A 25,081-nucleotide genomic window follows, 5' to 3' on the forward strand; every position below is an offset into this window, starting at 1 on the left:
ATAAAAACTTGTCACTGACATTTTTTTCTGTATTTATATGACTTATGTACAATGGATTCCAGTGAAAGCAGGTACTGGTATACAATGCTTGCTCCTCATGAAATATATATTCAAATGATGTACTCGTATTCAAATATATCACTGGGCAACAAATCATTATAATGTCTACAATAGAACACTCTCCTTTGAAAGAATTGTCTTCTCGATCCGATGACAATGGTAAACAATTAGCAGGTCAAACTTTAATACAAAACCACATTCATCCTAAAACCATCAACTTTTGACCAAAGAAAAACTTTTGTTTTCTTTGATCTACATCATGTCGGTTCATTGAACACATTGGTTAGTTGGTCTCCTCGTTCTACTGTCTTCAATTTACCTTTCTCATCTCGGTGAATGTAAGGTTCACTTTTAGACATATGTGAATTGACAGAGTTTACTATGGAATAAAGATTGAAATCGGGTCCACATATGGAGGAAAACTGCTCGAGGCTGCTGAAAGAGGTCTCGCTAAGTCGGTCATCCGCTGATTCCTCTTGTATCTGTCTCTTTATTTCCCTACATATTAACCGTGGTATCTTCTCAGAGCTGTCGCTTTTATCTAAAAGGTAATTTAATAAATTTAAACCAGGTTGCATAGTTGTTGTACTGATACAGAAATACAGCAAGATAAGCGTATAGCAATTCCATTTATTGTGAATACCTATTCAAAACAGAGTTATACTTTACCAATAGATATACATGTACTGAATAAGATATTAATGCAAATTATTTCGTGTAACGAAATATGGCTATAAGAAAGAATTAAGATGTTGCTGTCCATTAAAAATAAGGGCTTTTAATGGAATAGCAAGTTCTTATGCTTTCTAGTTGCTAAGTTTGATATCTAATGTTAAAAGTACAAATTTTAAAGAAAAGGGGAGCTTAAGGGTTTTTCTGGTCCTCTGTTTTCGGTTAAATTTAGAACAATTCAGGGGTTTATAATTAAACACCTATGATGATGCCAATTTCAATAAAAGAACTGATTTGATAACAAAATAAACTCATAATATACGCAGAGGGTACAAACTTCTTTAATTTTCAAACTTTTGTACTTTTCACTGATTTTTTTTTAACAATTTTGCTTTAAAAAAGTAGTACACAATAATCAGTTGTTTTTTTTAAATGTTGAAAAATTTTGACCAATACCATACCTAGTCTTTTAAAAAGTTAAAATATCTATGCCTTTGATATACTTATACCTTTGTAAAATATAATTCTATATCTTTTCGAGCACTCAGGATCCTTTTCTAAAATGTCTTTAATTGTTAGGTAGAACCTCATGGCTTGAATATACTTTTCTTTTGTCTGTAGGCCTGTTTTAGCATTCTGTTCCATTTCATACATAGTGTGAATAACTGTTACATATTCACCAACGAAGTAATATTCCTATAATTAAATGCATATTTTAAACAAAGGATCTATTTATAATTCTTTTGAATAAAAAACTAATGAATATCTCTTTTGTTCTAAAATTAATGTGGTGTACAACAGGGCTTTGATTTTGTCCCTTATCATTAAGGTTTGTCATTGACACATGGCAATACATAATATAAACCGAGATAAAAATTTATTATTAATCATTTCTTTCACTATCTATACGCCTATATTACATATTGCATAACTTTTCATGTCTCATCCTTCACTATCACTGTTAGTGAGCGTAGAGCGGTGGAATTTCTGATAGGATAACACAATGCATCTAAATAATAAACACAAAAAATATAACCACCATGATCTACTGACGGATGTCAATGATAATTATGAACTGTACTCACTTCACCTCTATCGTCCTGAATGCTGTATATACTGTTTCTATATTGACGAGCTACAGTACCAGCTCTGTTTTTAGTAATAACAGGAAGATGACCAACATGTTCGATAAGAGGGTTTTCGTCAGAAAGGGAGTCTCTACACCGACAGCTTTGAGGAAATAACAGGAACAATTTTTCACTCATTTTCCCATTCTTGCCATTGTCCATCCACCATTCTTTTGCTCTTACGTCAATAGCTTGAAAATCAGTACAATGCATAAGAATTCAGTCTAGAAAAAAATTATATAAACATTGAGCAACTCTTAAAAATTATAATAGACATGTGCAATTCTGCCAGGAGATGGCTAAAAAATGGTCTTCCTTTTGTCTTTATTTCAAAGCCGCTTATTTTGACAGCAGCCAAGAAGTTTTAATTAAAGCGCTAACTTAGATTTTCAATGGCTTACAATGGTTTTCCTTAATCTTATCCTTCTACATGTAAGTGACATGGCCATCAAGCCACGGAGGTATATCAAGGCAAAAATGAGTCACTCTTTTATCGTATGAAAGTTTCGTAAAATGTAATCAAATCTTTTCTGAGATATCGATGAAGGAAAATATAATAACAAAAATCATGTTAAATAAAACAGAGAGAGAGAGAGAGAGAGAGAGAGAGAGAGAGAGAAAACAGTGCATAACAAACCAACAAATACATACTTGGTAAAATGATTTTGAGGTATCCGAAATAATATCCCCAGGCAAAGCCATGCGCCAGATTCCCCACAGGTAAAAGGGACTCCCAGGTGTAATCTGCTTCTGTTGAGAAAAGCGACAATAGAATTGAGTTGGGAGGTAATTAAGGTCTCTCGCTTTAAGATTTTTTTATTACTTGCATGTAGAAGTTATTTCATTTTTCCCATGATATATACATGTAATAAGACTTTTATCTCTGATCTATGTTTCTCAACGTTTGGCCATGCACTATCCACAGTTATAAATGACCACAGCGCTATATAATAATGTGAGATCACTATATTGGGGTTTGCACTTTCGTTGTTTACGTGGTATGACGAGACCAGCGAATTCATGTCCTCAACAAAAAAGTTGCAATTTCATAAACAGTAAGATGTTCTTCAACCACGAAATCAAATCTCCTCGAACCAATATTTTTTCCTCAAACCACGAAAATTTGACCCGACAAAAATAAGTAGTTTTACAATGTTAATTTTTATTCTTGTTATATACAGAAATCTTCCTTATTTCTTTTAAGATTAATTTCAGATTTTCAAGAAGAGATTATGTTTGAAATCATTAATTTGATTTAAAATCTAGTGCTTGTAACTTAATTGTTATCTATTGAATGTTATTACCATGATTATAATAACATATAGTAAATACATCTTACTTTTAATGGCCTGGATGATATCATAAACATTCTCGAATTTTTCACGGAGTTCTACACAAGTAAGAAGTCGGAGTGGAGGTGGGAGACATCCAAGCTTGACCCCGCCCAGCAGTACCGGAACCAGACAAACGCGGTTCCGGGTATGGGAATCGTCCACAGCCAACAACATCTCAAACTTGCTCCACTCGCTTTGTAAAGACGACGGGGAAATCACCAGAATCACATGGCGGGAACTGAAAGAATATGTTTAAACAAAAGGCTCATGGGACACAATGCTCACTTCATCACCTCGGTCAAGCTGTTGGAAGATTTTCAAAAGATTTGTCTCTCTTTATTCCAATGAAAAATGTTGACTCGGTATTTTGGCCCCTACTAGCCATAAGAGACTGTTATTTAACAGTTTGAATCCACACAACATTGGGAGGGGGTGTTTTGATATCAATATGACTAACATGGCCTTAATTGCTGTTCTGTAGAAGACTTTTTAAAAAGATTTTTTATGTACACTAGCATTATGTAAAATCTGATCTCCAATTTTAAACCCATCTTAAACAGGGTCCATAATTTGAATTAAAAAAAATGAGTCAATGAAATTTACGAATGGTTGCAAATTGATGCAGTGTAAGTTATATGGCCTTGCTACTTTGTTCCTACATATTTTCTTGTTAAACTGATTCCCTACTGTGGCCCGTCTAGGGAGGGGGGCTTTAATCTACATTACCCGAGGACGCTTGCACATTACGACTAATCATGGCTTTGTTGTATTTCATTTTTTTTTAATTTGTATACAAGTTTGGCTTTCTAGAAAGCCTGAAATGTCATCTCTTTGGCTTCATTAATGTCACAGAATAAACAGTGGAATGTTATATCATTTTCTCAGCTATTACAGGCAGTAGTATCGCTTTTGAAAAATGGGGGGTGGAGGACCGAAGAAAAAATCGACGATTTATCTGAACAATCTTTGACAAGGGGAAAAAGGGGCTATCCAAACTCAACATTTTCATTTCTTGGAAGGAGGGATTACAACTTTTCCGACAAACATATTTTATATTATAATACATTCTTATGGGATGATTTGACGTACCATACTGCAACAAAAGGTGGAAGAGGGGTCAAGGGTGCGCCTTTTCAATGTTTGGGAAAAAAGTGGAAGGGGACGGCCCTCCTGGTGCTATGTGCCTGTATTATTTTACCTGTTGTAAATATGCTTTATTCAGTTTAAATATATTTTGTATAATGTCTGTAAAAAAATTCTAACCACTGAGAAATATTCGTAAGAATTATTTAAAGTCAAATATTGCGTTTTTTTTTAATAAGTTCAGATTACCTAAATTAAAAAGATCTTTCTATTTGTTTTATTACTTTATATAAAAATAGGACTTTCCTGTAAATTTCACAATTTAAATCAATCACGTTTCAAGGATATTAGAAATTTAAAACAATAACCGATTTATTTACCGATTCAGATTTTAATTAACAGACACAGTTTTAAATTTTTTTTTAATCAGTCGAACTATGGAAACATGAGGTTATTCAAGTTCAAAATCGGTGAAAAATTTAATTTCAACGTAAATAACATATATCATGTTTAGCTACACCCAATCTCGTATTTTTATTTTTTAGCTCAGATACGCCATATATAGCTTTAACAATTATTCCGAAAGAAGATGGTTAAAAAATTAGCGTTCCTTTTGACTTTAGTTCTTAGCCGCCTACTACGGCAGCAAAGAAGTTTTAAAGCGCCAACTTAAATTAATCTGAACCTGAATTAATTCCCAAGACTTTCCTTATTTTCCTTATTCGTATCCTCTGCAGTGAGTTGGCCATCGAGCCACTGGGAATATCAAGGGAAAAACTCCTGCTTCATGCCCTTCTGCTGCCCATGCAGATTCATGTTCTAACGCTATATTATGTATAATATAAGTACATGTACATGTATACGCTCCTGGGAAAAAAAATCATGCATAGAAAGGTAATAAAATTGAAACGTTACCATTTAAAATTAAGTATTTACACACTGAAAAGAACCCCAATCTACCAACATCGATTTTATAGGCTGTTCCATGAGACACACATTTTATAATTTTAGCTTTATTTCAAGAATACGAGGAGTGATTTTTTTTTACCTTTAGAATTGCGTAAAGAAAAATGATAACAGTTGCTTTGTTTATTAATTCTTAAAATCTGAGCCAGGAAAAGAAAACTGTATCTTTTCCTAAAACTTTTCTACAGGGGTAAATTTAAATAAAAAAGAATATAGCGCACACATCCGAGAAAATACTCATAATGATTCTTTATGATCTTTATTCCAATGCCTGCAGCACCGAGTTACTTAAATCAGAGACATTTATGTTTCTGCCTAATTTGTGCTTTTAGGTAAAATTTCTTTTCTTCGAAATTTATTTATTTATTTATTTATTTATTTTTTGAATAAGTTCTGTTTTATTTTTCATATATACGGCATTAATTATCGATTGACTAAAGTGCACATAAAAGTAAAGTTTTTGCCATTGTATATATACATTTAATATGAGTCTTTATTTAAATGTTTTCACTGTTTTCTTTCGTCAGTAAATCTTGGATCCACGCCTTGGCTTATACATTCAATATGCCATGTTTTGTGTATATTGATCCCCGCGCGCTGACCATCGTTTTACGCAAAAGCCTAGATACAATGTTTATGTATATATATATAAGCCGTTAATGAAGACCCACCACCACCCAAGTGATCCTACCTCTATTACTCTTAATGAACCCTGGTGTAGTTTTACTTTAAACTTTAAGATGGACCATTTTGTTTGATAATAATAAGACAGACTTTGGTCAATTTTGTTTACATCTCTATATTTAGAAATCGTGTCATCGTCAGTTCCTTTGCCAGACCACCAGTTTATCAATGGCAGCTTACACTAGGACTTTACTTCCGGTGATTCAAACTTAATGTGTCATCTCCCGAGGGAGATGACAATAATACCGTGTAAAACTTTGATCTCCTATTTGTGGCTCTACCCAAACCCAGGTGGGTATGATTTGATCAAAGTTAAATCTACAATACCTGAGAATGCTTCCATATGAATAATCTTGCCCATTGTTGTTCTTCAGAAAAAAAGAGTTTCAAATACACATGTATTACCATGTTATTCGTTGTTCTCCCATTGTGGCCCCTACCTACTCCTGAGGGCCATGATTTGAACAAATCTGAATCTACACTACCTGAAAATGCTTCCATATAAATATGACAAATCATGACCCAGCTGTTATTCAGAAGAATGATTTTAAACTTCAAAAGAATTATTTTAAATTCCTATTCAAACCTATGATCCCTTACTGTGGCTCCACCATACCCAAGGGGCCTGGATTTGAATATCTTTTCTGGTTCAGTGGTTCTTGAGAAGAATATTTTAAATTTGATACATTATTTTCTCCAGTTCTTAATTATCTACCCTTGATCATGAATGAATCCCCTACACCCAAGAATGTTTTGTGGCAAGTTTGGGTGAAATTGGCCCAGTGGTTCTTGAGAAGTTGAAAACGTTAAAAGTTTACAGACGGACGGACGGACAGACAGACAGACCGACAAAACGTTATCAGAAAAGCTCTTATGCGCCTTCAGCAAAAAGTGTTGCAATATACACCAAACAGGTATTTGCTACCTCTTCTTACTTGAAAATATCTTTTGCAAATAACATTAACAATTTATCTATTTTTACTCATTCAATAAAAGGGGCTATCTCTTTGGCAATGAACAAAACAAGTAGGATTTCAATTTACTTTAATTGAGAAAACTATATGTAATTTTAACCTTAAACCAAAGAAGAAAAAAAAATGTTCTGCGTTCTAGAATACAGTTTTTTTTCTATTGATACCATTTTTTTCTCCAATTATCAACTTGAATGTTGATCTACATAATTATAATCTTCACTGCCTTCTTTTGGTAAGCAATGTGCTTTTTACATGCATTTTTAGGTTGTGACTTGAATTCTCAGGAAAGAATTTTGCATTTTGTAGCATATTGTAACTGTTTTCGGCCAAAGTTAAATTTTTTTTATAAGAAAGTCAAACTTCTAGGTCAAGGTCATGAGTCAAAAAAGATGTAACTTTCTGAAAGGTGTTGTCATATGTAATTTACATATAAAATATGAAAGCTCCATCTTCTCTTCAAAAGTCATAACTAATGTAAAAAAAAAAATAAATAAATAGTGTAGATTAAACTTTAAGGTCAAGCTCACGGCGTCAAAAACTATAATATATTCAGAAAAAGTCTTGAAACAGGTGATGCACATGTCAAATATAAATGCCTTATCTTCTCTCATTCAAAAATGATCAGCAATGTTAAAGGTTTGAAAATTAGGTTAAACTTCAAGGTGAAATATAAATGCCCTATCTTCTCTCATTCAAAAATTATCAGCAATGTTAAAAGTTTGAAAATTACATGTAGGTCAAACTTCAAGGTCAATGTCAGGAGTTTAAAATCATAGTACATTTAGAAACGTATTGTCACAGGTAATGCAGATGTGAAATATAAATGCCCTATCTTCTATCCTTCATAAATTATCAGCAATGCTAAAATTTTGGAAAATTAGGTCAAACTTAAAGGTCAAAGTCACTGGGTCAAATATTATAGCACAATCGGAAACTTCTTGTCAAATTTAATGCTCTTGTCAAATATGAAAGTCCTAACTTCTCTCATTCAAAAGTTTTTAAGAATGTTAATTTTTTAAAAAAAATTGTCAAACTTTAAGGTCAAGGTCACAGGGTCAAAAATCATAGCACGTTCGGAAATATCTTGTCACAGGTAATACAAATGTCAAATATGAATGCCCTATCTTCTCTCAATTAAATATTATATTCAATGTTAAATGTTTGAAAAGTAGGTCAAACCTCAAGGTCAAGGTCACGATGCAAAAAATCATAGTATATTTAGAAAGTCTTATCAAAGGTAATGTACATATGAAAGATGAAAGCCACATCTCTTCTCATTCAATAGTAATGATCATGGTAAATGTAATGTTAAAATTTTATAAGAGTAGGCCAAACGTCAAGGTCAAGGGATCAAAAGTCATGATATGTTCGGAAAGGTCTTGTTACAGGTAATAGACATGTGAAATATGAAAGTTCTATCTACTTTCATTCAAAAGTTTTTTGACAGACTGACAGATAATGAGATTTAATGTCCTTTCGCTTTCGCGAAAGCGGGGAACAATTACCTATGTATGGCGTCAACGACCAGATCGATTAGAGCTCCTCCTGGTAAGAAATCTCTTTCAGGGAAGCAGCACTGAAAGCCCTCGTTTTCTATAGCTTCTAGTATTTTCTTTGCGTTGTTTGTATCTGTGTCGGGACAGTAGGAGATGAAGGCATGGTATCTGTGTGGATGTTCAAGTGTGGGCGATGACATGTCGACGAATGGTTGTGTCTTATGATAAAATAATGAGTACCTGATTTTAAAAAAAAGGAAGTGTATAAAAAATACGTCGAGGGTCTAATCTTCATTGATGTTAGGTTGCATTACTCAATACTGGGGCCAGCAATAAACAAAAGGCCCATGGGCCACATCGCTCACCTGAGCACATTGGCTAGGAAAAAGCACAAATCAGTTCAGTATGAGGATGCTTCCATATCAAAATAACAAATGCTTTGCTGTTCTTGAGCAAAATTTTAAAGATTTTTTCCTATATATTCCTTTGTAAAAAAAATTGATACCCATTGTGGCCCCTCCCTACCCCAGAGGATCATTATGGGAACAAACTTGAATCTACACTACCTGAGGATGCATCCATATCAATATGACTAAACATGGCTTTGCTGTACTTCTGAAAAAAGATTTTTTTCTATGTATTCCTAAGTAAAATTTTGATCCCCCATTGTTGTCCCATCCTAAACCCAGGGGTCATGATTTGAACAACTTGAGTCTACATAACCTGAGGATGCTTACATATCATTGACTAAACAAGGCTTTGCTGTTCTTGAGAAGAAGATTTTTAAAGATTTTTCCAATATATTCCTATGTAAAAATTTGATCCCCCACTGTGGCCCCACCCTACCCCCAGGGGTCTTGAATTGAACAAACTTGAATCTACACTATGTAATCAAGGTTTCCTATAAGTTTCAACTTTTTTGGGCCAGTGGTTCTTGATTCTTAAAAGATGCCACCAAATTTTCACTATTTCTGAATTATCTCCCCTTGAATGAGGGCGTGGCCCTTCATTTGAACAAACTTGAATCCCCTTTACCTAAGGATGTTTTGTGGCAAGTTTTGTTGAAAATGGCCCAGTGGTTCTGGAGAAGAAGTTGAAAATTTGAAAACAGAAGGACGGACGGACACATAGACTACAGGCAAAATGTGGTCAGAAAAGCACACTTGAGCTTTCAGATCAGGTGAGCTAAAAATTATTTGTTTGATCTACTCCAACATCAAAATTGCCCCTACCCAATCATTTTTTTTTCAATACTTTGAATTCGTTTTCTTTTTTGGTTTATTGGAAAATAAAGATATCAATTTTAAAGTTAAGGTTTATCATTTCCTTGGGGGGGTTCATAAGATTGAAAGTAGGAATCAATATGAGATGATACTAGTTGTCAGACGTATACTGAAAACATCAGTAAAGTTAAGTCTGTAGTTTTTTATGACATATCTATCAATGTGTTAGATAATTCAGAAAAAAAAAACACAAAAAAACCTACCTACCAACAAATTAACATACCCATCTTTAAAAATGTGAGTCGGAGTACATCAAAGAAAAAAAAATTAATGACGGCCTAGAAACCTGGTGTCATGTTGCATAACTATACTAAGATGAAGTGCGTGTAAATTTAAATAAAGAGATGAATGGAAAATTTTGTAGACTGTCAAACAGGATACAATACAGGAGAAACTGCAGTACTACCGTCGTACTTTGACCCCTTTTGACAACGAATTTTATTTTTCTTTGTGTGTGTGTGTGTGTTTTTTTTTTTCGGTGTTTTATACTTCCTCGATTTTAGTACGCTAATCTAGTTATGTAATCTTGCACGCCGACGAAATAAATCTCAATTGACATCGAATTCCATATGCCGCATAGTTAAAGAAAAAAATCTATTTATATTCTATATTCTTAGAAAACCCTTGGTAACAATCTGATAAATTTATTGTAGACACAGATTTAACATACTCAGTGTGAACAAATACATGTATTAATGTTAACGAAAGTACATTTTTTTAACTTTCGTAAGTGAATGGGAACGTATGAGGAGAGAGAGAGAAGCTCACATAGTGGTTGGTTTGTTACAAGCTATACTGTATGAATAATTATAAATTCACAGTTTTTTTTAAGCGTATAATTAATGAACGTCATCGCTGATGATATTTACCTACTTTACCTTTTTCAAATTGATGAATTGGGAAATATTCTCCAACTTACTTCCCCCGTGTCAACAAATTATCAAAACTGTAACCCTTTGATTTTCTGTCAACTGTACAGATGACAAACAAACATTTGATTTTCAGTAAAATTATTTTTAAAGAATTCATAAAACCAGATTTAACAGAAACTTTAGAAGAAAAACTTACTCATAAACACTTGTGATTTCACCAGGTAACCTTCATTAAAATCCTGATATAAATAAAGCGAAACCAAACATCAACAATGGGGACTCGCGTCAGAGAGAGAGAGAGAGAGATACGTGTCCACAAGATCACACCTAGACAGTTGTCCACTGAATGAGGCAAGTTTAAAGACGACATGGTTCTATACATCTTAATTATACCTTTCATACACTTGAAAGCATTCCTTATCACTGTTTAAACATTCCAGCCTCCTCTTATCAAAAAGTTTCACACATCGAACGGAGGGTTTTTCCTGATACCAAAATAACTCAAGTTGGTATACATCAAGACCTAGCTTCAAGATTGGGTGACTATATGCCATAGTGTTCATATTCAATAAAAAAATATCATTAATTGTCAATGATAAGTAATAATCAAGAACACAGCGTCGTGTTTACTAAACAATTAAGCTCGACCTTGAGGCGGTCGATTGTTTAGAATTTTACGATGTTTCATTGATACTTAACACCATCTGATAAAATACACAAATTTAGATTGAAGCAAAGCATCAAATCGACCGCTTAAATTTAGCATAATAAAATAGGAATTTTACGCTATTTGAACATATTATGAACATATTTTATTGAATAATTTATACAAAAGGACAGGATACAAGACGTTAGTTCTTTCAACCTAATAGATCTTTTCCTTATTATACATGCACAATAAACATAATGATTATCAAACAAATAAATCGAAATAAATTACAGGTTGGATAAAATTATATACATAAATTATATCTGTTATTTTAATTATTTAATTAAAGACCTATCGTAGTATAGAGCATAGAGTCTACCAGTGCTCTAAATTTACATATCGTAATGGTTACAATGTTTGTTGAACAAATGAGTTACATGTTTAAAAAGGATTTAAAATTTCTTACATATTCTATATATGATGAATTCAAAGACACATGTTTTGAATTAGAATCTATGATCTGATTCTCAAATAATTTTTATGCTCAGCCATGAGGCTCAGTTTAAAAAAAAACAAACTATTCAAGATATTTTTATCAAACTTCACTGAAATGCTGATACATATTGTTGAGAGCTATTCGGCGGCATCAACATTATTTGACCTTGATCTTTACTTTGACCCTGACCTCACTTTTCTTAAATAAGTGTTCTGCTCAGTTTCAAAGAAAATATTCAAGACATTTTTATCAAACCTTATATACGCTGATGCATATTGATGGGAGCTATCAACTGAATCAATATTTTTTACCTTTTACCTTTGACCCTGACCCTGACCCTGACGTTTTTTTTAAATTTGCATTTAGGAAACTTTCAAAGAAATTATTTAGGATATTTAAATCAAACCTTATTCAACTGCATCAACATTTTTTGACTTTTATAAATTTGATCTCACTTTCTTAAATAAGTGATTATCTAAATTTTAAAGAAACTTAAGATATTTTTATCAAACCCTATATGCTGATACATATTGATGAGAGCTATTCAAGTGCATTAACATTTTTTGACCTTGAGTTCCCTGTGACCTTGACCCCACTTTTCTTAAATTATTGTTCAGCTTAGTTTCAAAGAAACTGTTCAAGATATTTTTATCAAACTTTAAATGCTGATACATACTGATGAAAACTATTTAACATAATCAACATATTTTTTACCTTGACCTTTCCTTTGACCTCGATTCCAGTTTTCTTAAATTTGTGTTCAGCTGAGTTTCAAAGAAATTGTTCAAGATATTTTAAACAAACTTTATATGATTATATATATTGCTGAGAGCTATTTAACTGCATCAACATTTTGATCTTGACTTTTCCCTTGACCTTGAATTCAAATTTGTGTTTAACTAATTTTTAAAAAAACTATTCAAGATATTTTTATCAATCACTATATGCTTATACATGTTGATGAGAGCTATTTAATGGCATCAACATTTTTTTACCTTGGCCTTTTCTTGACCTTGACTTCAAATCTGAATTTAGCTAAATTTCAAGGAAACTATTCAAGATATGTTCATCAAACTTCATATGTTTATACATATTGATGGGAGCAACATTTTTACCTTGACCTTAATTTCGTTTGACCTCATTTTTCTCAAATTTTTGTTTAGCTCAGTTTCAAAGAAACTATTTAAGATATTTTTATGTAAGCTTATGCACTGATACATTATTTGGTGAGAGTTTACCAACTGTGTCCTTTTTTCGACCATGACCTTCCCAATGACTTTTGACTTTACTATTTATTGTGTATAAAACTCAGTTTTAAAGAAGCTATTCAAGATATTTTCTTCAAACTTTATACACTAATACAAATTTTCATGTTGCATTACTAATTAACCCTGGGCGGGGCATTCATGTCCTATGGATATATTTCTAGTTTGGAGTAGAACCTATCTGATTCTCGAATAAATTTGTGCACACTACAGAAAATTGGATAAACTGGTTTGAACATATTTTATCGTATTTTATAATTACAAAGGGATTTGGCACAAGTCCTGAAAACTTATTACGACCTCTCCCTACATGTATATTACAAATTTAAATTGTCACAGTTAAATATGAAGCTTTAAAGTATATAATACAAGAAGAATACAATTATGAAGATTCATATTTTTTGTTTAGTTTGTTTGTTTTTCATCATATGCATGACTATAGAATCTAGAGTAGGGTCACATTAGTGGATATCAAAGTATGAATATATATACAGAAAAAGAGGGGCTTCTGTGATAGATAGGAAAAAGAGGAACGAACAAAAGCACGATGAAAAATTATGCTGAACCCCGCGAGCCCTCTGCATGAACAGGCCCATAAAAAACTATATTTCAGTTTCGGAGGTCGTGGGGTGGGGTGGGCCGGGCAGCTACAGTGTAGCAGTTTAAAAGATTCCTTCACAAGCAAAAAAAAAAAAAAAAAAAAAATCAAAAAAAAAAAATCGTAAATTAGTTTTCTTTTCTATTGAATTGGCATAATTGTTTGGAGGGGCACGGTTCTCACGAGCCATCCATGTTGATATCTAAGGTCATTCCTATAGTCAACTTACCACGCCCCTCCAAAATCTTTAACTGGCAACTGCACCAAATATAACAGGAAATGAAAAATGAACAAAGACAAGATGAAAAATTATGACTTTGCTGGATTTCAAAAATATGGTGGAAGTTTCCCCGCTAAAAACAGAAGGCTTAACAATATACAAAAAGTTATATTGATACGCATGCATTAGAGATTCATTTTGTAATTTTATCCAATCTAATTAAAATTAGATGTTCCGAATCCGCTACCACTTCTCAAGAGGTAGCGGATTCGGAACATCTGATTTTAATTAGATTGAATTTTATCAATACGTTATTCATGGTCTCCGGAATAGAGTTTGGCCACAACTGTTGACAAGATTACAAAGAAATATAAACTTTCGCAAGAACAACAATTTATATGTGATATTGTTTTACTTTGACCCCCCCCGGGATGTAACTATAGTATAGGAGGTGGACTTGACCAGCTGTCTTCGATTTCAAATGAACTGAGGTCATGCAATACGAAATATTTTGGGATGACAGACTACTACAGACTCAACTTCCGGTTAAAAAAAAATATTGGATTTGGTATCGCGCCATCAAAATATGAAAAATGGAAAACTTGTTTTATTCCCCATAACAGTAAGAAATATATATAAATTTTCTTTTTTCTATATGATTGTTTCAATTGTACACAAACTGCAATGCATTGTGGCATTTTTCTTTTATGGGACAGACATACAAAGGTATCGGCTGCCGCCTGATGTAAACAGTGGTAAACAAACTGAAGACAAAAAAATATAATTGCTAGAATTATTCTATATGCAAGGGGGGAAAACGTTATTGTTTAATTTTTACTTGTTCTGAGCTGTGCACCTCCTTTTTAAACTCATATGAAGGATCGCTTTGAATGGAAAACTTTGTCCATGCATAAGCAAGTTTTTGTAAGGTACGTGTAAGTAAAGACTTTTTTAGTTTCATGGAAATGTGCCACAAATATTTTAGTAATTAAGATAGTTTTGGACTTTTGGACTAAATCCTTTTCATGGAATTATGCTATATACATATTGGAAATTGAGAAAGATTTGGCCAAAATAATTTGAAATAACAAATTTCCACATATTGCATCAGTATGACATTATGATTGTGCTCAGGACATATCAAGTTAAAGCTTTTTTGAACGGATATATTCCGTAAAACTATTCTAATTAAGCAAGAATTGCCAAATTTTAATTACTTAAATTTAAAGTGGTATTATTTAATTATCTTTTATTTGCCAAGTAGATCAAGAGACAGGTTTCTTGAAACCTAAACAGTTACTTCCAAAGGCAGAAACTAGGGGTATTTGGTGGCATATTGTGATATTTAAAGCATTGAATTATTATTTTAGTTTCATAATTGCAGTGTGTGCAGATGAATTGAGTAACCAGTCTGGTCGAACCCCCAAAGGGGGGTAAATGGAAATAGGAAAACCATACCTCCTAACGGAGGTCTGAGCAATGAGCATATGCAGATTCTTAAAAATGTGCATATTTCACGCAAAAAGTAGGGGTCTACAAAAAACGCTGGTGCAAAGTAACGGATCATTTTGTAAATGTAAAACCAGTTGGAAATGATAGTTAAAAGGTGTTTTTACAAAAATACAGCTTGATTGTACAAATTGGTATTTATTCGCTGGCAAAGTTGGCGATCTTTTGATTCTTAACATACAGTTATTTAAGAAAAAATATGTGATGAACAGACATAAGCACCAAATAATGAATTTATAAAAGAAATCTATTATTCTGCATTTCCTCTGACTAGCAACCCGCGGTCTTTATTCTCGATAATCATGCCCAGGAAATGTAACAAAAATACAGTTAAAAATAAAATTCAAATGCAATTTATGGTATTTATTGTCTTTAATATTTTATAAGAATTAAATAAAATGTTTGGCAATTTGTTTTTTTTTTTTTAATGAATACGATTATTTGAGGGAAAAACACGATTATATTTTACTTTATTTAAATCTAGATTCAAAATTCATATTTTCCTCATTCTTAGAATATTTTTCCTTGTGTTTTAAATTCCATAATTTAAAAAAATCTTTATTGAGACATCACACAATAACATGTATAATAAATTATTTCATGAAATGACGGGAAATATTTCATTATTCCTACAGTATCATGAGTATAAATTCAAATTATGGAAAACTTAACCAGTTGATTTTTTTCTGTTGACATTTTACCAAGTTCATAGCAGAAATAACAATATTATCAATCTTTTTTCCTAAGATAGATGATATAGGCAAGTTAGTTTATATTGGATACGGTAAGAGTTACTGTTCTTGCGCATTGCATGACAGGACGGGAAACCCTCATTTGAGGGTATACCCATGTTTGAGGGTTCGACCAGACTGGTAACACGTAATGAAAATTTGGTTGCACACACTGTTGCAAATATTAGACTACATCTTTCAAAAAATAATAATTCAATGCTTATATTTACATTTTTTAACTCCCTGCCTTGTCAGCAAATGTGATTTTTATATTTCAAAATCCATGTATTATTCTTCGGGTAACATGGGTAAGTTACAGTTATTTACAGTGATTAAAATGCAACAGCTACTACCATTAAACTTTTCAATGTGAGCATGAATTTTGATTTTCGCTTATGATATTGCACTTGCACAGCATTTAACATTGTGACATCAAAATAAAAATTGAATTACAATTATCAAAATTGTAAAATAATTTGTAAAACAGTAAAGCAATGATATCCTAGCATCCAAACATGCTTTATCAATATATAAATTTAAAAAATGAAAAAGGTGAAGATATGTTTTGAACTTTTCACAGCATATTTCTTACAAAAAGTTATGGAAATTCATTAAAAATCATACTAAAATTGCATGCAAAAATTTCATGATGTTATCGTGATTGTTTCTGGAAAAAAGTGATATACTGCAATACAAATATTTGGTGATGCCCATCCCTACAAAATACCCTCTATAGGTTCCGATCAATTAATAATATGGTATGCTTCCAATGGTAACATAGGACATATATCTTCGCTGAATTTGTAGTCTTCAGCATAGGTCATAGGATTGTTATTTGCATTGGAATCATGTTTATATGTTTAACTTTCATGAACTTGATGAAGACAATCGATGGGAATTGACTCTTACATGTGTGAAAATTTAAGGTACACTAGAGAATTTCACTAGCCTATCTACCTTTATGCACTTGACAAGTTGAGAACAAATGTTACTTGTCTAAATCTAATGTTTACTAAGTTGAGAACAAATGTTACTTGTCCGAATTCAATGTTACTTGTTCCACTTTGAAGAGATATAAAAACTATTTTCAAGAATGAAGTACAGTTGAACTTCGGTATCTCAAACACGGATACCTCGAATACCATGGATATGTCGAAGTGATTGGGAAGTCCTTATCACATATTTCTTAAGTATTTTACCCTCAATATCTTGAACCCTCAGATATCTCGGAAGTTTTCTCTCGGTCCCATTAAGTTTGAGATAACGAGGTTTGACTGTATTATTGTTAATTTGATGTATAAAGATTATTTTTGATTAAAAATACAGTAAGAACTGTATCTAACTTTATCTTGATAGCACTTGTTTGTTAACAATATCCATCGACAATTAACAGAGCTCCCCAGATTGTAGCATTTTATAGTTAATGTGAGAAATGAATTCTGTTGAGATTTTTTTCATTCATATTTACATTATTCCATGGTAACACAATACACTGTAAGTAACTTGTCTGATCGGACAAGTGTGTTTGCAGGTAAGTAAAATGAATTGGACATGGACAATCAGACAAACATTATTGTTGAGCCCTGTAGTTGATAATAAGTGACCAGTTTGTTGGTGAATTAAATATACAGTGTAACCCTGGTAATTTGTCTATCCTTTTTATGCTAATTCTTAATTTTTAGAAACATTGTTGCAATATTTTAAACAAAAACTTTTAATTTAAATGAGTTTTGAATACAGATACGCTATATTTAGCATTAATGACTAATGTATTACATGTGGTTAGCATCTATACAGGTATCAAAATACTGAAATATACTATTGTAGGATTTAATAATGCAATACACCGATTATTTTGACAATACTGCATAGTATGATACCCCTAGTAATCAGTGTTGGTCAAGCGCTATTTGAATTGTTGGTCTACAGCTAAAATACATATGTGTACTGTTTCTCATATGGTAAATGTGACCTTATACAATGTAGAAGTTTTTTCAGCCGATGTATGTAGTATCCTGATTAACTGCAATTAAATGTAATTTTTTTTTTAGGTCAGATCTCACAATGACTCTGGCAGCAGAAGATTGTATGTGCCCAATATGCATGTGTATATTAGTGGAGCCTGTCACAATGCCATGCAAACACACCCTGTGTTACCCGTGCTTCAAGCAGAATGTTGAGGAAGCTAGTTTAGCATGTCCTATGTGTCGCGTTCGAATCTCCGTGTGGGCAAGAAGGGGGGCTAAGAATGGCACCCTGGTGAACAAAAAGCTCTGGAGTCAAATTCAGCAGTTGTTCCCTGAGAAAGTTGAAAAACGACAAAAAGGGTTGGATGACAGCATTGATGAGCCTGGTGAGACTGTTAGCAGAATTACCATCAGTTTGAAAAATAAAGTTTGATTATAGGCATAATTGGCCCTTTTTAATTCAAAAAAATATTTAGAAGCATTTTTTTCTGGAATCATATGTTTAAATGTTTATATATTTTTTCCAGTGTTCCAGCCTCTGATAAATATTGCTGAGCCAGGGGAAATACGTAAAGAGTATGAAGAACAGATGAAAAGGGTTTGCTTATATTTATATTCATTCAAATGAGAACCTAAAAAAAAAAGAGAAGAAAGTTTTCTTTTGTTTTACTATGTATTTTCTTGCATCATATCCATCTGTTTAAATATACTTTACATTTGAGCCAGATATTGATACTGATCATGAAGAAAACTGATATTTTCTATATGAGCATTGATATACCTACATGTAAATGAGAGTACTTTTAAGGGATTTTTATTGGCCCGTTCTCAAGCAGGGTGCATTATAGTACGTCCATCCGTCTGTTCATCCATCTGTTCATCCATCTATTAGATTTTATTCTGTCAGGCGCATAACTTAAAAGCTTTGAGGCCTAGAATAATCACATTTTGTCAGCAGATACATTTTGGGTATAAAGTTTGTCACACAGTAAAATTAGGTCACTGTGACTTTCAATTAGGATTAAAAAACAAAGCCCTGTCCGGCTCATTACTGAAAAATAACATGATTTAGAATCATCAAACTATGCCAGTTAAAGTATCTTAGTTGGTGTGTCACACCGTACATTAAGGTGTTAGGTCACAGTAATCTTTAATTATTATGATGTGGCAAAACCCTGTCCAGCTCATAACTGGAAAACTGTTAGACTAAAAGATTAATCAAACCTGGTCATTTAATGTATCTTACTTAGAGGGATTATTACTGTGATCTGTAATTAAGGTGATATGGCCAAATATGACAAAACCCTGTCAGGTTTAATAACTGGAAAATCTAGAATTATCAATATTGGTAAAATATTGCATCTTAGGTAGAGGGTTTGTTGCACCTTATATTAAGATCAGTGTAACCTTTAAATAAGGTGATAGTCAATTAAAAAAACATAAACTATATTTTAAGGGAAATACTTCCTACAGATGTAAGAGCAGTCACCTTATTAAAAATCAAGAAAATATAGATTTTTTTTGTGGTAAACATTTATATTCAAATTATATCTTTCTTTTCTTTGTAATGTTCAATAATGACAATAGTAATGTAACTCAAAAATGCAAAGACTTGACAAGTGCAAACGCAACAGATAAATTCCACTTTTCCCATGGGAGAAATGGTGTAAAATAATGGTATTTCAACATGAATAGGGCATTTTGATGAGTCACATTTCATCTGTCAAGTTAAAGATTAATGAGTACAATAGAAGAAGGCTGTCTTAATCATTTCAATTTAAGCATATCTTTTCAAGCAGGTGTAATCCATATCTCTCAGAAATTGGGCACAGGGATTAAAAATCTGGCCTGTTAATTGCAAATGATAGCATATGTCAAATGAAAATAGTTCTTGATGACCAGCATTTTATTTTCGAAGTTGTTTTGATTTAAAATTATCAATATGAATTTGATATAGATAATTTTTTAGTGTAATATAATTTTTTCAACAATCAGAATGCAGAGTGTCATGTCTCAATAAGATGACAGTAATTGCAATTAAGTTTTACAGTCTAATAACAAATATAATGATTAGTATTTGGTGTTTTATTAGGTTGTGGTATTGTTCATCATTCATAAAAAAAAAACAATGAACACAGCTACAGATTGGGCAACTCCAGCATAATCACATGATAATCAGCTGTGAAACCTACAATGTACTATTTGTTCTGATTAGTAACTACAGCATAGGAGATGCATGTCAAACTTTAGAAATAGAAAAATCATTTAAAACTTTGTACCAAGGTTACTTGATTTTCTTCCTTGCACACTCATCTATTTATGATACACAATACAAGACAGCATATCGTGCCATGGCAGTGCACTTTATATTAATCTTAATTTAATTTTTTAGCTTGAGGCACAGAGAGAAGAAGAGAGGAAAAAAGAACAAGAGGCAAGTGAGGCCCTGATCAGGCAGCTAGAGGAGGAAGAAGCAAGGAGAAAGGAACTAGAAAATCGGGACAGGGAACTAGCTAAGGAGATTAGTCAGGAGGTCAACCAGGTTAGGAACTCCTTAAGAAAATGATAAAATTTTCAAATCTTAAACCAAATGTTTAGTGTGTTTTCAGATATTGTAGCCAGCATACTCTATCCTTGGACCTTTGGCAATTTTATCTAACAAGAAACCCTTTGTTTAGTGTGCAACCCAAGAAAAATAATGACCCCCCCTCCCCCCCCCCCCCCCCCCCCCAAAAAAAAAAGTAAAAAAAAAAAATTAAGTAGGGTACCTTTGAACAAAACAATTAAAAAAAAGAATATGTGTTAATTCATTTTATTTGATGTCACGTTAAATGAAAATGCTGGAGAAACAAATACTGTTCTTTATTTCAGTATTAATTCTGTTATAGTAAAGTTTATGATTAAGTGAGAGGCCCATAATTAGTAGATAACTTATATTTTATGTTTCATTACAGATTCTAAATTTAAAGTTTATCATTTTTCATACTGCCATTTTTGGGGGCATATATGTTTCTATAACATTTCTTGTTGCGTTTAAATTTTTCAAAAAAAAGGATGGCTTAAACTACATGTAAAAAATAAAATAATTACATGAAGTTCATGTTTTGATTGTGAATATTTTATTTGCAGAGTATTAATGGTGATGATTCTGTTGCCTTTGTTGGAGACGATGCAGCACAGCGCCAAACTCGCAGCACATCCAGTACCTCCTCCTGTAGCGCTTCTAGTAGCAGACCTCCATCGACCATTGATTCACTGCTCCGAAAAATGAGAGAAGCAGAAAAATTAAAAGCAGCAGATGTAGCCAGCAGAAAGGCATCTTCACCATATCCTTACAAATGCTACAGTCCAACAGAGAAGGCATCTAAGCAGAAGAAAGGGAAGGAAAATGGTGGTGCCTCCCCATTTCTTTATAAACGTAATGATTCTGCAGAAAAGTTGACCCAGGGGAGAGACATAGTTTCTAGGAACTTGTCGTCTGCTGGACTTTCCTCCAGAAGCTGCACCAGTGTGAGTGAAATGGGAAATGCTGAAGATGATGATGATGACGATGAGGATCTTCCATCAAAATATGTCTCTCTTGGTCTTCCATCACTGGAGACTGCCATAGGAAATATAAGTGACCGTTCTGATGGTGAAATATTTGACAAAGACTCTGTTGAGGTGATAGAGAGATGTCGGAGTTCTGAGAGTATGGACAGCATTAGTCAGGAGATCAGTCACTTTCGACCAATCAGAGTCTGTCCTCTCACTCCACCACGTAAACTTCCCAGCGGTAAGGTTGTTGAGGCGCCACTAATCCGTACCACACCAAGAAACTTGAGTAAAACGGAATTTGGATCTCCAGTTCGGACTCTCTCTGATCTGGATGCTTCCAGTCCAATCATGCAGAGAAGGTTATCTGAGTTGGAGGAGGAGAGAAAGACAAATGTGAATAAGTTATCGAAGTCTACAAGTACAGAGACTAAAAAAGACACCAAAAAATCCAAGGTGGTGACTTTGACTCGTGATCATGATTACAGTGGGACTAATAAAGGTAACAGTGATCATGATTACTCAGCCGTGGTGATTGACCTTGAGGCAGACAATCATGAGGACTCGTCTCTTAATGAAAGCAAGGAAGATTCTGGAAATCCGGAAGAGAAATCCGATACAAACAAATACAAACTGAAAAAGCTTGTCATTCCATTGGAACCTACATTTAATGATAATGACTTTGACATTCCACCCATGAAGGAAAACAATCCGCAGAGAATAAATAGTGACACAATCACAGTTGTGGGAAAACAATCACCGATTCTAACAAAGAGTAAAAGTGAGCAGGATACTAGTGTACGGAAAAAAGTGCAGAAGTTATCTGGGAAAGCAAAACTGGCATTAAGTAGCCCGCAGCGGACAATTACAGACTGGATTAAACAGTCAGCAGAGTGTAGTGGACAGAACAATTTTCATCTGGAGCCGAGTGGTAGGGATGATGTGGATGGGGAACCAGTCCGTAAAGTTAAGAAAGGACAATTGGTCAGTGTGACCCCATTAGGTGACTGCCCACGAAGAAAGGAGAAACGACACAAAAAGGTTAAGTCATATCCGAAACGTGAAAGAAAACCGTACAACCCAGACCCCATGTGGACGTTTGTGAGTGCAGTGCACAAGAGCCAACATGTGGACATGGATGAAAGTTCAAAGGACAGCAGTGTTTTTAATGGTGTGTTGGATGAACAGAATGTTGAGCGAAAAGAAGTCTCTAATCTGCACTCAAAAAAAAGGACAGCTACATCTATGAATGATGAAAAACCCAAGAAAAGAAGGAAGGTCACAGAAAAGGCAACAGTCAGATCCAAACTAAAACAGACGTCATCCAAAGCTAAACTCAAGTCAGTCCAACATTCGCAGGCAAAAAATCCTATCCTTAACTTCTGCTCACAGTCAAATTTAAAACGGGTAAAGGATGCTATTAAAAATAACCAGTTAGTAGATGAAGAAGCCGATTTTAGAGTAAGTGATGGGGACAGATTGGACAAAGAAACACAGGAAATGATGGACAGAAAATTAGCAGAAGAACTTGCTAAGCAGTATGAAATGGAGGTGAAAAGTGGTTTTCGATTTTTCAAGCTGAAGGGAACTTCAGAAGAATACAATTTCAGGCGGAAACCAAAGCTCTCTACCTGATTATTTCCCCTTGAATCTTTAGATGAACTGTGCAATCACACGGTGTCATTTTATTCTAGTATGTTGGACATGATGGCCTTATCAGGTTAAAGAAAGTGGCATTTTTTGTTTTTCATTTGTTTTTTTCGAGGCAAACAATTGGTCTAAATGTTACATGTTAAACACTATGAATTAATTTTCCATTCATTTAATGTTTAGTTTTACTGCAAATTTTGAATAGCTCATGCTGAAATGTACACGTTTGGGAACATAAAAAATACAAGTAAATCACTGTTTTTTCTATCGGTTTAAATTAATCATTGATTAATAACCAGTGATTAGTGGGGGTGTTTTATCTTTGTTTAGTCTTTATAGTTTTCTTCCCCTCTTTGCCTCTATGCTTTTTGTCCCTATTGACAGTAAAACACACCTTGTATCACAAAAAGGCAGTCAAATTTGCTTATTCTACATTATTTGATTTTTTTCTCTCCCATGGAAGAACATAAACTGAAAGTAAATCTGTAAATAGTACACATCTAAATTGAAAGTAAATCTGTTACACATCTAAACTGAAAGTAAATTGTAGATCTAGTACACATTTACATTGTAAACACATTTGTGACAAGTTTCTGGAATTCGTTATCAGGAATGCTTCTTGGGTTATCAATTTGATAATCAAAACCAAGTAATTTCTAACTCTTTACTTTTCCAATAAATAAGATGCCAAGTGCAAAATTGGTTTAAGAAAAATGAAGGCATTAAGCCAGAGAAACTGGTAATAAGTGTATGATTAGATAATGTGTACATGTAAAAGCTAAGGTGTATGCTTAACATGGTTAAGGAAAATCTCCTTAAATCATGTTCATGTCTATATGATGCTTCAAATATTTTATGCAATATAACTAGTAATATATTTCTTACTTTTTGTAAATATGTGATGCTTTAATTAAAATATGAAATATAATACAGAAAAAAATTACATGTATGTATGTGATCCTGTATAGCAGGTAGCAGAATCTGTGTACTTGACAATTAGTAAATTCATGTAGAACAAGTATTTTTATTGAATGATTTAAATTATTTTGACAAAATATTAGCATTTAGATTTTTGAAGTCCATATTCAATCAAAATAATTTCCTGTTTTACAAAAGAACTTATGACCAAGACCAAAAACTTAAAAATTAGTTGATTGTTAAATCTTGCAAAGTGAATGATTCTGTTAAAAATTGCTTTCATAATAATATGTAAATTTGTTTAAAAAAAGATTTAACCATTTTCAAATCAATAAAAAACTAATAAGAAAGTTACATGTATTTTGTCTTAAGTCATTTGTTCTTTTGTAAAATGGGTCCCATATCTTTAATCTTGCTTTATTTATTTTTTATGTTTATTATTGATTTAAACTTGAAAATTGAAATCTGACTTGGGAATTCACAGTTCCATAAAGCCCCTGCCATTTCATGTACCTTAGAAGTCTCGCTGAAAGTGTTGAAGTTTTATGTTTAAAAATACAGTTGAACTTCGGTATCTCGAACACTGATATCTCGAATATCATGAATATATGTCAAAGTGATTTGGAAATCCCAATCGCTTTTCCCTTAAGTATTTTACCCTGGATATCTCGAATCCTCGGATACCTGAAAGTATTTTCTAGGTCCCATCGGGTTCGAGATAATGAAGTTTGACTGTAAATCCTTTTTTTAAAATAATTTTATTGATTCTGTATTTGCAATAAAATAAAGAATTAATTTCCTGTAGTTTTTTTTTTGTTTTTTTTTTTTAATTTTTCCAAGTTTTTAAAAAAAAGTATTTTGTATATGTTATAAAGAAGATAAGCAATATCTTATGCTCTGCTCCAGTATATATTTCCTGCTTATGCAAGGTTCCCTATGATGTTCATCTGTTTAATGGCCATTTTTGTGTTCTTGTTAATGACTTATAATACT

At 32.9% G+C, this 25,081-nt stretch overlaps 2 protein-coding genes across 2 annotated transcripts; one reads left to right on the forward strand and one right to left on the reverse strand.

Moving 5' to 3' along the window:
- Window positions 1–317: 317 nt before the first annotated feature.
- LOC133186923 (stimulator of interferon genes protein-like) lies at window positions 318–8,629 on the reverse strand. Its single transcript, XM_061322312.1, has 6 exons — window positions 8,406–8,629; window positions 3,199–3,431; window positions 2,511–2,609; window positions 1,818–2,050; window positions 1,242–1,428; window positions 318–601 (listed from the first exon to the last, which is right to left on the reverse strand). Exons 1-6 carry the CDS (start codon window positions 8,594–8,596, stop codon window positions 318–320), a joined length of 1,227 nt encoding a protein of 408 aa, XP_061178296.1. The 5' UTR covers window positions 8,597–8,629.
- Window positions 8,630–14,344: 5,715 nt separating this feature from the next.
- LOC133186591 (E3 ubiquitin-protein ligase RNF169-like) lies at window positions 14,345–24,334 on the forward strand. The gene is made up of 5 exons (XM_061321819.1): window positions 14,345–14,401; window positions 18,071–18,372; window positions 18,514–18,584; window positions 20,379–20,528; window positions 21,116–24,334. The coding sequence occupies exons 2-5, from the start codon at window positions 18,084–18,086 to the stop codon at window positions 23,153–23,155; spliced, it is 2,550 nt and encodes an 849-aa protein (XP_061177803.1). The 5' UTR covers window positions 14,345–14,401; window positions 18,071–18,083; the 3' UTR covers window positions 23,156–24,334.
- The last annotated feature ends 747 nt before the right edge of the window (window positions 24,335–25,081 follow it).

The sequence above is a fragment of the Saccostrea echinata genome, unplaced genomic scaffold, assembly GCF_033153115.1.
Source record: "Saccostrea echinata isolate AGI-Se365-2 ecotype Australia unplaced genomic scaffold, CSIRO_AGI_Sech_v1 ptg000014l, whole genome shotgun sequence".
Lineage (NCBI taxonomy): Eukaryota > Metazoa > Mollusca > Bivalvia > Ostreida > Ostreidae > Saccostrea > Saccostrea echinata.

Bases quoted from the DNA above. Each gene is read 5' to 3' on its own strand.
- LOC133186923 (XM_061322312.1), bottom strand. From the start codon at position 8,596: ATGTCATCGCCCACACTTGAACATCCACACAGATACCATGCCTTCATC. The intron at 3,432-8,405 runs GTAATTGTTCCC...ATATTCTTTCAG, and splicing joins GTCGTTGACGCCATACATAG to TTCCCGCCATGTGATTCTGG. The intron at 2,610-3,198 runs GTAAGATGTATT...TTTTCTCAACAG, and splicing joins TATCATCCAGGCCATTAAAA to AAGCAGATTACACCTGGGAG.
- LOC133186591 (XM_061321819.1), top strand. From the start codon at position 18,084: ATGACTCTGGCAGCAGAAGATTGTATGTGCCCAATATGCATGTGTATA. The intron at 18,373-18,513 runs GTGAGACTGTTA...TATTTTTTCCAG, and splicing joins TGACAGCATTGATGAGCCTG to TGTTCCAGCCTCTGATAAAT. The intron at 18,585-20,378 runs GTTTGCTTATAT...TTAATTTTTTAG, and splicing joins ATGAAGAACAGATGAAAAGG to CTTGAGGCACAGAGAGAAGA.